The sequence below is a fragment of the Scophthalmus maximus genome, chromosome 21 (genome assembly GCF_022379125.1).
Source record: "Scophthalmus maximus strain ysfricsl-2021 chromosome 21, ASM2237912v1, whole genome shotgun sequence".
NCBI lineage: Eukaryota > Metazoa > Chordata > Actinopteri > Pleuronectiformes > Scophthalmidae > Scophthalmus > Scophthalmus maximus.
This window is the reverse complement of record NC_061535.1, coordinates 7,865,661-7,877,750: the sequence shown is the minus strand read 5'-3', so window position 1 is coordinate 7,877,750 and position 12,090 is coordinate 7,865,661. Positions and strand designations below refer to the sequence as shown.

The window sequence follows — 12,090 nt, the reverse complement described above, 5'->3', positions numbered from 1 at the left end:
AGGTCAGACCCTTTCATATCCAAAGGTCACTATCAAAGGGTAAAAGGACTGTAATAAAATTATACAAGGCAGCCATTAGCGTGTTACTTGATGTATTTCCCTTGTGCTCAACATTAAAACCAAACACAATGACTGTATGATATTCTAGCATATTGTTTCCCTGGTTGTGACATTGGAGTTTTGAGCCAGTCATTTATTAATGTCATTGCATACTGTATACATATATGATGGCTATTAGGTTGAGAGCAGCAGAAATGTTGAACACAAGTGAAAAATGAGACAAATGAAGAGAGGAAAGAAAGGGCCCACATCAGCAAATAATCAATAAAATATCAGAATCAGACGGTGAGAATCTGGGATGGGAAGAACAAAACAGGTCAGCGTGAAACATAACTGATAGATATTCATATTCCAGAGTTGTGTGTTGAAGTTTTTTACAGTGAATCATGTTGACGAAGTGAAAATGTGTTTTCTAGAAAGCCACGGTACATTGTTGAGGCAAAATACGGGTTGGTATTGGATTTCGAGAAGTGAAAAAAAGAATTGCGTGTAAAATATCTATGGAGTGCTCTGAAAAGGGAACTCTGCGGCTGGTCTGCAGTGGTGGAGGCAGACATTTTAGCCACATGCACACTCACACACTAGGGAAAACTTGACCGTAGATACTTAAATTCACGACTAGAATCAGGTTGACTGAAGTCACATTCATTGCTCACATTTGATATTAAAGTTTTCAAAACGAAATTGATTTAGGACCATCAACTCACACACTGACCCGAGCAGTGCTTTGCAGATAAATGTGAAAGAGGTGGGGTCACACTGGACTTTGGCATTGGAAACAGTGCATGTGCCAATTCTAATGAGGAAGGATGATGAGGTTACTGTACCTGGCTTTGTAGCCCATATAGAAAGCAAGAGGCGCCGTTACGGTGTTTGATTACAGCCTTGTATTATTGTTTTTTGCTTCTTCTGACTGAGAGGAGGATGACTCCCCATCAATCTCTGTCAGAGATGTAAGAGAATCCGCTTCTCTCAACACATGCTCAGTGTTTTGTTCCACGCCTTCTTTGGATTTGTTGGATTTTCTTTGTTACCCAGAGGGGGGGAAAAAATCTAATTGCACTAAAACACCACTGGCGATCGAACAGGCATTAAATAATGTGGCACTGCTGGAAGTCGTTTATTGTGAAGCAACTGCAGAGTTTGTTAATTTCGCCACTGAGTTAGCCAGTGAGGGCTACCACGCTGTGCAGAAATAATCCTAAAAATTTTACCATTTTCTTTTGTTTGATCATCAGTTCAAACACTGAAAATGAGGAATGTACTTCATTAAAATTCTGAGGACTAATGGCGAAAGAGAAGAACAGTTATGCTGCTGCTGTCCGTCGGTTAGAGGAAGGTAGAAACGTGAACATACAATCTGAGCAAAATCACTTTATGGTCATAAAGTGTTCATAAGAAATGGACAAAAAACACTACGCATTATGCTTTGCTAGGAAAGAGTCAAAAGAAAGAATCAATTTCTTCTTTATCATCTATAGGTAACCTATAAAGATACTTGTCATACTTATAAAAAAAAATCCTTATGACTAATGGCTACTAGATTGAAGAGAATCAATTCACTTCACATCTAACATCTTCATAGTGGAGGTGGAGACACTGTAAGAGCTATTCTTTAATGCGAGAAAGTGATTTAAGACCCTTTTTTGTATGCACATGCATTACAACCACCGCAGACTCGTGTGCGTTATGAACTTACTCTCTCACCGGGCGGGCCTGGAGGACCGTCGTTGCCTGATGTGCCCTGAAACACACGACAACATATCATCAGTGGATATTTAGGTATATTTTTCCACTATGCATACTGTATTTGGTGAGGGCCTGGATGGGAGCAGCAGAATATTTGTGTCATTTTATCTTGAACACTGTATTTCAGTGCCACCCAGTGAGAAGCCTGAAATCGGCGCGTGAGAGTTGTGTTTTCGCACCTTGGGGCCTGGTTTTCCTGTTGGACCTCTGGCTCCTCGTCCACCGCGAGGACCCTGCAGCGGAAAGAAGAGACACCTCAAAGAGTCAAACTCAAAACCCACAAGTATCCCTGTATCTACGAGGAACAACAGTGTAATATAATGATGTCAACACTTAAAACTGTCCCAATGCACATCAGACAGGTGGATGAATTAGAAAAGATGACTTTACTATACCGTTGGACCTCTTTGCCCCCTAGGACCAGCTTTGCCTGCAATACCCTGTTGGGAAAAAAAGCAAAAGGCACTCACACACATTCGTCTTGTCCGTCATTCAGTAGAATGAATTTCTACAGATGGTATTCGTGTGAGTATTCGACTCCAAACATTTGGAAAAAAAAAAAAAAATGTTCAAGCCTGGACAAGGGTAGAGGGGCTTCATGAAGGCCTGATTGTGTCCACGTCTTTTGTTTTGTGCTTTATGAATTCTCTTGTGTGGTGTAATATGATGGTGTGGTGACTTCCATACACAAAAAGGTGTGTGTGTTTGTGTGTGTGTGTGTGTGTGTGTGTGTGTGTGTTTATGTACCCTGGCTCCTTTCTCTCCGTTGGCTCCAGGGAACCCAGGGAAGCCGCTCGAGCCCTGTCAATAAGAGAGGGAGGTATGGAGGGAAATGAGAGAATCAAGAGAGAGGCTGGGTGGGTGAGCGCCTGCATGATAATGAGCGTTCATCCTGTATCTATCTGCACTATTGTCGGATGCATACTTTCACGCCTAACACCACGTAAAATTCCAGGAATTTCCCATTAGTTTTGTGATTTAAAAAGCGACCTGAACACTGTCGAATAACACAATTTACTGCCTGTGAAGTAAAGGTTCACATTAAAATAACATCTCCTGCCTTCCCATGAAAATATATTAAATACACAAACTTATCGTACTCTAGTGACGCAACAGTTTTTAGCAAGCGTGCCAAACAGGAACATTTTCTCAGACAATTTAAACAATTTTATGTGGCAACACAAAATGTTGCACAAGACCCCAGTAAACACAAGATAACAAGGTGACACGATTCTTTTCTTCAGTCAAACTGGAATTAAAAGGAGCTTACCTACTGTGCAGCATCTCAACACATGAAGCATTGGGGACATTGAGTAAGAATCATATCAGTGACTTAAGATGTAACACAACACAATCTACTGTTCTGTCTAATGTCTAACACCTTGTGTCTGACAAGCTTTTGTTTCTATAAAATAGTACAATCTCTCACTGTCAATGTTTTGTTGATCACGTTTTGAGATTGTGAATCATTTTTAGTTACCATAGGAACCCCCCCCCCCCCCCCCCCCAAATTCAAATGATCAAACATTCTCGCTTTGCTCATTACAGAAATACAGATTTTTAAGGATGTTACAGGTATGACATTGGAGTGATGCCATCAGTATAAGAACACCGGCCCATCAGTCCAGTAGAGAAAACTTATCAGACATGAACAAAGTCATTATTTATTGTTCTACAGAAGAAATGATTGTAAATGATGCCAGCATTGGTAACACCTTTGAAAATAATATTAGAAATGCTTCCACATGATTCCACAACTGTTTCTTTTTTTGTTAAAGCCCTTTGACTGTCACGCCGTACAAGTCCTAAGCACACTGACTTAAAAAAAGCATCACACCAGCTGAGTCTACACTGTCCAGTAGGAAACTTTATGTTTAACCTTGACAGACGGATGCAGATTTACTTACCTTCGGTCCTTGTCTTCCTGGATAACCTGGCAATCCTGGGACACCAAGTTTACCCTGAGAAACACAAACAACACATGTCAGCACAGAAAAAATAATAAAATATATATATATATATATATATTAAAAAAACACTGAGCAGAACATATATATGATTCTCATATTGGTTTTCAAACATTCCTAGCAGTTTAGCTATAATACTTTTAAAAACACCAATATGTCTCAAATAAGCATTACTAGTGTGGAAATTATTGGGGCTAACATAAAAGAGGATTAAACAATTTAGATCCAAAACTTATTTCTTACAAGAGACACATTAAGAGCTGCATTAATGGAAAGATTGTAAACCCTTTTTGTACCATACAATAATTATGTTAGGGCTGTACTTGTAACCAAAGAAAAATCAATATTATTACAATTCGCTGATCAGTCTGAAGGATATATCCTTGTCCAGGCTCATACAGATTATCCACGCTCAAACAGCACCTAGTTTGCATCTACCATCCAAACGATAATAATCCGGCACTTTTCTTACTCCTTTTCTTACTCGGACTATTTTAAATTCAGTTCTCTGCCCACAAAAGATTATTCTACTAACCTAGACCCCCTTCATGTACAAGACGAAGGAGAGTATGCAACCCCCCCTGCAAAGGTTCTAATGTGTTTGAAATTAGGAGGGAACTGCACCCACATAAACTTTTTTAAGTTATTCAAGCACACATACTGATTATTATTTAGTCTCCCCTGGATCTCAGACTATTATAGAATGTTGGTCGGATTAGTGATCAGGCAGCTGTATAATTACAGTTGTATATAGATTTATTTATCCACAGCTCCAGGATATGGAGATTCCCAGTTGAATTGCTGGCGGACAAATGTGCATTAGTAATAATTTAAAAATAAACCTTGCTCAGATTAACGCTACAACAATCATGGATAAAAACGTGTTAACTTGTTGACGTGGTTGACAGTCAGACAGGGCAGTTGATAGCATCATGACAAGCTGCAGATGGCCTGACATATTGGAGATCAATAAATCATCATTAAGACTTTTTCATGTATCAAATGCTCAGATTCCAAAATTCATCTTTGAATCAGAAAGCAATAACTGGACTGTAGTCTAGGAAAGGACATGGCTTCCCTACTGAATTTTATACTTCTGCTCATGTATGAGGAACCCTTCGTGAAGGAAGCGCATCCACGTTCTTTGAGACGCACAATCATAACTTTAATCCTTAGGCCAACTCTCTGTTCTGTGCTGTTCTTTCAACTATTAGATTGATGGAATCCATCCCTCCGTTATCTATATAGCTTATCCTTTATGGTTGGGGGGGACGGACTCTCATGGTATTATATAAACAACTCCAAATCAGCATGAATGTGTTTGAACAAAGGTGAAAGATTACATTACAGTCCACTACTGTACCCTTCACCACCATTAAATAATGTTTTGCATACCCTGCAGTTAAAAATAGCCTGGAGGTGACTCAAATGGTTCCTATAAATTATGAGCCCCTGGTAGATACAGTCAAGGAGATGATAACCTGACTAACCCAAAAGTCTATATCTATGAATGCTAATAAAATGTAATACATATGCTAGTTGAAAAAAGGGTGGACAGTAACGAAGTCTTTTATATTCACCATATGAAAGATGGTATTATATTAACCAATACAAAATGGTGTTACTGGGCTTCCCAGTTCAGTTTCTCTGTGGCTCCATTTCCAGCTGGTAACAGCAGAACTTCCTCTTAAGCTTCACTTACTGTATATTCTCAGCTTTAAAAAAAAGTTTTAAAAGTCAAACATAAAAAGATGATTTGGAAGATTAATTTTCTCTGTCAGGATGTGGAAAAAAGGAATTGGCAGCCTGTTAAATTTTGGAGAGACTAACTTATACTGTAAAAATGAAAGCCAAGTACTTTGCAGGTGTTTGGAGTCGAAATATTATGTAAACTCCTAATTTTGAATGATTAAAACCTGCTGTGATTTAAAAAAAAAAATGCATTTATCTATTTAATTTGCATGGGGTTGGGGGAAATATAGTTAGTTATAATATAGTATAAGTTTAATAAAAGGAAAACAAACACACACACACACACACACACACACACACACACACACACACACACAGATTACCTTTTCCCCAGCAGGACCAATGGGCCCAAGTTCTCCATTGGGTCCAGATCGACCTTTAGGACCCTCAGGACCATCTTCTCCACGGGGCCCAAGCATGCCAAGCTCACCCTGAGGTGACAGAGAAAGAACTTTGAGTTAACGTCATTGTTTCCATGCCTATTTATGTGCGAGTTGATGTTATTTTAGTCAAGCTCCTCACCCGGTCTCCTTTGATTCCCATGTCTCCCTTGAAACCTGGGAAACCATCCTCGCCCTAGAAATGAGTCAAAGAGAAGTTAATGCATTTGCCAGTAATTGTTTGGGTATCGTATTATATTGCAATCTTGAAAACATTTATATTTTTACTCCTCATCATCTTCATTTCACGGGGGAACATAAAGTATTAAATCCCCTGACACTTTGTATTTAGTATCTGTTAAAAATTCAGCCTGCTCATGATCCCGCTGCGATCCCAGGACCGATGCTGCTCTCTGCTGGTCAGGCAGTGAAACAGCATGTGCAAGGAACTCATGTTTAGCTGTTGTTCCATGGGTCGTATTGTATTTATATAGTCTTCATTAAGCACCAGAAACTAGCTTGTGATATTGATGTGATGAAATTGAGAAAAGTGTATCTAATTCCAAGACACAGTAGATTAACTATTTACACAACACTTTCAAAACAGGGACACCAAGTTGTACAATTTGCAAGTAAACCAAAGACTCTAGCTCTGATAAAAAAAATCAAACAATTGCCAATGTACAGTTCAGGCAAACCTTTTTTCTGACACTCTGTTTCTGCTCTGTCACCTGTCCATGTTTTCAACCCTATCTGATGCATAATGCAGCACTGAGCATGTCTGTTTTCAGCGACCCGCATCATCAAGACCATACAAACACACAGAGAGAGAGAGAGAGAGAGAGAGAGAGAGAGAGAGAGAGAGACCCGAGGTAAAGCACATCCTTTATTCATAACAAACCCTTTCTCCTCAAGGTTTCGGCTTTTGAACCTCTGACTATAAGTAATTCAATGAAAAACTGATATGAATACCTGTCACTGCGGCGAGAACAACACCCTTCAATCAGATTTATGATTTTATACGGCAGCATAACTGTATTGATCTTAAATAAACGTTACACATACTAAAAGGCATCTTAGATTCAATTCTACATCGTGACACACACAAACACTTCAAAAGCACCTGAGACGGATTGCACTGTTCTTTGAAGTCTTGACCATTGCAGCCTCACAAACTTCTAAAACTGATTGAGGGTCTCCACTGAAGATTACTATCGACTGACCTCTGCATGGTGCTTTCAGCTGTTCTCTCCAGCTCAAAAGATTCAAGACAAAGTTGGGAGTGCAGGTAGAGAGCCACAGTTACAGACAGAACAACTGAGATATGAATACACTGCAAATATGACCAAACTTTATTTTGCCCCTTTTTGGACCGCATAAAAAAAAAAAGACGGTCTTTGACGGAAATGAAGGCAGTGAATTTAGACTGATATACTCTGCTAACTCAACTAACATGGGACAGAAAAATTTACTAGTACTAACTCTTGTTGACAAAACTGCAGAAATCTTTAATTATTGTGTAAGGACATTAGCATACACCATATGATTCATAACCTCTTTCGGCTGCTTACTGGCTTGAACTGTTGCTAAATTAAGAAATGATGCCTGTACCTTCTCTCCCTTTGACCCCTTGAGACCACGGACACCATCAGCACCCTATTGAACAGGACACATTACAGCCATTAGAGAAATACTTTACAGTTATGTACAATACTACATACAATACTGTAATAGAATAAAAGGCAGGACTTTGGTAAAAACAATACAGGCTTGTCAATCAAATGCCAACATGTTCATACAGAAATCATACCTTCACACCACGGGGGCCAGGATAACCAATAGGACCCTGTGGACCTGAAGGACCCTGGAGAGAAGAAACCAATACATTATTTAAAACACTTCATTTACTTGGGTAAAAAGCTTATTCTGCATGTTTCACATTAAATGCACCTACCTGTGTTCCTTTCTCTCCGGGTGGCCCCTCCTTACCAGGATGACCCTGGAACAAGTGGTTAAAGGTGGTTATTGCAAGAGAAGCTTGCAAAGTGAACATACAGAACATAGTGGATGGTCTGAACAAATCTGAGTCAACTATTGGATGCAACAGTTGATGATGTTGGAGCATCCTTGCAAAAAGTGCAGTGTGTGCAGGTGGAAGAGGCATCTGTGTTTTCTGCTGCTAAATCAGTGTGCAAGTCCAAGGATGAGGGTAAATGGAGAGCCTAACCTAACCAGACAAGGAGCAAGTGCACCTCACGAATCTGTTTCTTTTATTTTTACATTTACACAGGACAAACCTGGCTTTCAACTGTGTTAAATCAAATATATCAAACATGGTCAGAAACGTCAGCATTTTGTCTGACTCACAACAACAGCACAGGGTTTAAGCATAGTCCTCTGAGTGAGAGACCAGTCAGTGAGTGTTTCCACTGCACAAATTAAAGTCGCAAGGGATGTTATGTGACTATTAAAGTACCTTAGGAGGAAAACTAAGAGTATGTGATGTTGTGAACTGTATGTCAGTAAGGCAAAATAACAGAAAAGGAATTTGGACTTTCTCTGTGGCACTAGTCTTTGTAGCCACTGGTGAGTGATGGAGCAGGTAGTCAGGCCCAGGTGATCAGTTCGAAACAACTCCCCCCACACACATACTGAAACCTTTCGTTGCAAACACTTAGCACTTCCAGTCTGAGGGGCCTGAGGGGAACTAAGGGCTCCCTGCCTCTTGAACCTTCACACCTCTAACATTTAAGGCAGAGAGCGACGAATGACAAGAGCGGCTACAGGTCGGGAATAACAAAACCCAAAAATGTTTAAAGAGATCTCTGAGACACAGTTCTCCTTGTGGGTCAGGGGGCTACTCTTGATTCTTTTATTTTATTATACGGAATATTTTTTTTGTTGCCAACACAAAAATCACCATCTACAAGCTCAGGTGTCTGGGGGCCTTCATGCTGAGAATGGGTTAAAATGGCAGGACTACCTGTAGAGTAAACAATGTCACACACTACCTGCATCCTACGCACATTAATTGTGTAAAATCTTTCTGTTTGGTGGTATACCGTGTGTATATGTATATGTAAATGTATAAGTATAAGTATAAGTATACACACAGGAGGCCCATCAGCTCCAGGTAATCCAGGCAACCCCGACCTGCCGAATGGTCCCTGCAGGAGGAAAAGAAGATGACAACAAGGTCAAAGGTCAGATGTCAAAAACAAAATGAATGAAAATTGGTTTCTGGTTAAATTTTGGCTTAACAATAACAATGTCTTATGACCAACTTTCAGTTGTACTGAAACCATGAGTTAGAGTTATCATTTGTTTTATTTGTATGGCGCTTTGATATTAATCTGAATTGTAATGGGAAAATGACAAACAAAGAAAGGGGAACATACTTTTTCTCCAGGCGGTCCAATTGGGCCTTGAGGTCCAGGAAGGCCCTGTGAGGAAGAGACATAGATATATATGATAGCCTGTTGCTATAGCAACACCAAGCATGCTAAAACCCACACACACACAAACACACACACCCGCACACACCCACACATACTGGATAAAGTAAAGAGTCTGTTGGTGCTGTAAATAGTTGAGCTGCTGAAGGAATGTTAGACCTGTGTGTTTGTGTAATGAGATGGGTCAGAAGGCATATTGTCACCGAGCAGGCTTGTGGAACTGCATACACTTAAATATTTGTGCACACGTTCTCATGTATACACTTCTAGGTGGCTTCCTGATGTGTGCCAGGGTGCGTGTGTTTGTGTGTGTGTGTGTATATGTGTGTGTGTGGCAGTGTAATTTGAGGCACTGAAACTTGCTTCAACACGTGTGGCAGCTTTACAGGAATTCCACCAACATGAATGAGATGCTTTCAAATGCATCAAGCCTGAAAAAAAATCCCCCCTCACAAGATGAACCCCCTTAAACAATATTTCAGAGAAGTGTGTGTGTGTGTGTGTGTGTGTGTGTGTGTGTGTGTGTGTGTGTGTGTGTGTGTGTGTGTGTGTGTGTGTGCATGTATTTTAGTCTAAGGAGAGGGGGGGGGGGGCAACTTTAAAATGGCAAAGCGAAGATGATCATCTGTTATGACTGATTCTCACACGGTGTGGGGGGGCGGGGGGTTACCTGTGTTCCTGAGGTTCCTTGCTGTCCGGGTGGGCCTGGTTCTCCTTGTGGTCCCTGGAAAAAAAAGATGGAGGCTGTCAAAACTTGACACTAATTGCAAGTTCCAGAGTAATCATTTGGACAAATACTGGCCCCTGAACTACACACATGAGTTTCACTGTCAACAATCAGGAGGGCCTAAACGGTTTAATTATTAGAAGATAAGTCACGCTTGATTGAATAATGCATCATCAAGTTTTGAGATTCAGTCATTTCAGGAGTTTAAGTGATTAAAACAGTTGTTACACTAACATCCTGAAAAAGTGATATAATGTAACTTTTCCCTCTACCCTGCCTCATCTACTCCAACATGACTTCCATGCAAAATAGAAAACACAACACATGTACATTTTACATCTAGCATATCATCAAACGGTATTTATCTTGTATGACCTATGTAGTGTGGCAGAGAAAAGGAAGCGGCTGTCACCCTCCTTCTCGGCTCCTCTGACACCTAGGAATGACCTTTAACCTCACAGCAGTGGCTCCTGCAGGAGCTTTAACAGTCTAACGTACACAGTCCTAGTCAAACGGTCAAACTGTGGTGTACAGCTCAGACAGTGTCCTGAAGCAGTACAGCAGCATTTCAGACAGTTTATTGATAGGACGTTCGTACCATGTTTCCTTTGGGACCTGAAGGCCCGTCCACTCCAGCCACACCCTGAGGGACAGATCAGAGAAGAAGACTCATGTATACTTCATATCAATTGACGGAAGTGATGGCAGAAAAGGCGCCGGTAAAAGTGATGGTACGTACAGGAGATCCAGGGGGTCCTGGAGGACCGCGAGGTCCCAACAAACCTCTAGGACCCTATGAAGAGGGAGAAGCATTACTTAAAATGAAATACAGTTCACTCTATGCTCATTAAAGTGATGAATAATTTCCAGTGGACACTTTGGTCTAAGAGTGATCGGCGATCATTTGAAAGCAAGATTAAAGAGGATCTTGTGGCAGCTTGTTGGAATCCTATATGTTTGGGAAGGAGTGATGAAAGAACACCAACAGCAGAGGCCTTACACTCTCGCCAGCTAATCCTCGGGGCCCGATCTCTCCGTCCTCGCCCTGAGGGAAGAAAAAGACAACAGTCAGAGAGATATGTATTTAACTTGGCTTCATCTGGGACGTTCAGCTTTTCTCTAAAAACTTTGAAGACATTACTGGCACGAAATATCAGCTATGACCACCAATAATCATTAACTCTCCAAAGGTCTTATTGTCACCAGATCAAACATTGTTACATGTAGTACTCGTCTGGTTGCGGAGGTGGGGGTGGGTAGTTAGATTCAGGGGAGGGAAAGGTTAAACACAAATCATCCTCCTCCCCGGTTCACAGACTCCACCCAGCTGCTGCTGCCTGAGGGCTGAGCAGGTAGATCGCAGCTCCTCATGTAAATGAACATGTCTGTGGTTCACTTCAGCTAAGTGCGGTTTTCTTAAGGGTTATTCAGGGTGTTAAGTTGAAAGAGGAAGCACTTACTCTCTGTCCATCCTCTCCAGTGGCACCTGAGGGTCCCATTGGTCCTGGCTCCCCCTGAGACGGAAAGGGTAAAATACATGAAATGAGAGAAGATGAGCGAAAGCGACTGATTCGGGATATTTCATAGTTCTTTGAACCTACCAAAACATCGGCGGAAGGCCAGTGTGATACCTTCTTGCATGTTTTTTTAAACATTTCAATATTTTCTTAATAGAAACACAACCTGCAAACTCCATCTCCTATCTGGTTTGCCTTGCCCTGCACAAGGACATTATTTCTGCTTGTAAGTCTGCCTCAGAAAATGTGGTTCGTTGCACAAACATGACTTCAGGGCAACACCCTCACAAAATCTTTCCACGTAGTCTGATTACTGTAGACACATTAGTGGAATTAGACAAATTAAAATTCTAATTCAATTATTCCCCTCGTGACAGTCTCATTGTAGTTATTCACCCTTCACACTTAAGTTTAAGACAGCGTGATTGTACACTACTGACTACAGCCAAAACATCCACATCTTTATGCAAAGACAACCAAAGT

At 40.8% G+C, this 12,090-nt stretch overlaps 1 protein-coding gene across 8 annotated transcripts in view; it reads right to left on the bottom strand.

Moving 5' to 3' along the window:
• Window positions 1-12,090, bottom strand: part of col11a1a (collagen, type XI, alpha 1a) — a 69,982-nt gene that overhangs the window by 30,361 nt on the left and 27,531 nt on the right. For all 8 annotated transcript variants that reach the window (XM_035619546.2, XM_035619548.2, XM_035619545.2 and 5 more), the window contains 17 exons: window positions 11,551-11,604; window positions 11,091-11,135; window positions 10,830-10,883; window positions 10,689-10,733; window positions 10,034-10,087; window positions 9,307-9,351; window positions 9,022-9,075; window positions 7,863-7,907; window positions 7,719-7,772; window positions 7,520-7,564; window positions 6,051-6,104; window positions 5,852-5,959; window positions 3,717-3,770; window positions 2,557-2,610; window positions 2,205-2,249; window positions 1,989-2,042; window positions 1,760-1,804 (listed from right to left, as the gene is read on the bottom strand). In XM_035619546.2, the coding sequence (XP_035475439.1) occupies window positions 1,760-1,804; window positions 1,989-2,042; window positions 2,205-2,249; window positions 2,557-2,610; window positions 3,717-3,770; window positions 5,852-5,959; window positions 6,051-6,104; window positions 7,520-7,564; window positions 7,719-7,772; window positions 7,863-7,907; window positions 9,022-9,075; window positions 9,307-9,351; window positions 10,034-10,087; window positions 10,689-10,733; window positions 10,830-10,883; window positions 11,091-11,135; window positions 11,551-11,604 (909 nt within the window). The remainder of the gene's footprint in view (window positions 1-1,759; window positions 1,805-1,988; window positions 2,043-2,204; window positions 2,250-2,556; window positions 2,611-3,716; window positions 3,771-5,851; window positions 5,960-6,050; window positions 6,105-7,519; window positions 7,565-7,718; window positions 7,773-7,862; window positions 7,908-9,021; window positions 9,076-9,306; window positions 9,352-10,033; window positions 10,088-10,688; window positions 10,734-10,829; window positions 10,884-11,090; window positions 11,136-11,550; window positions 11,605-12,090) is intronic.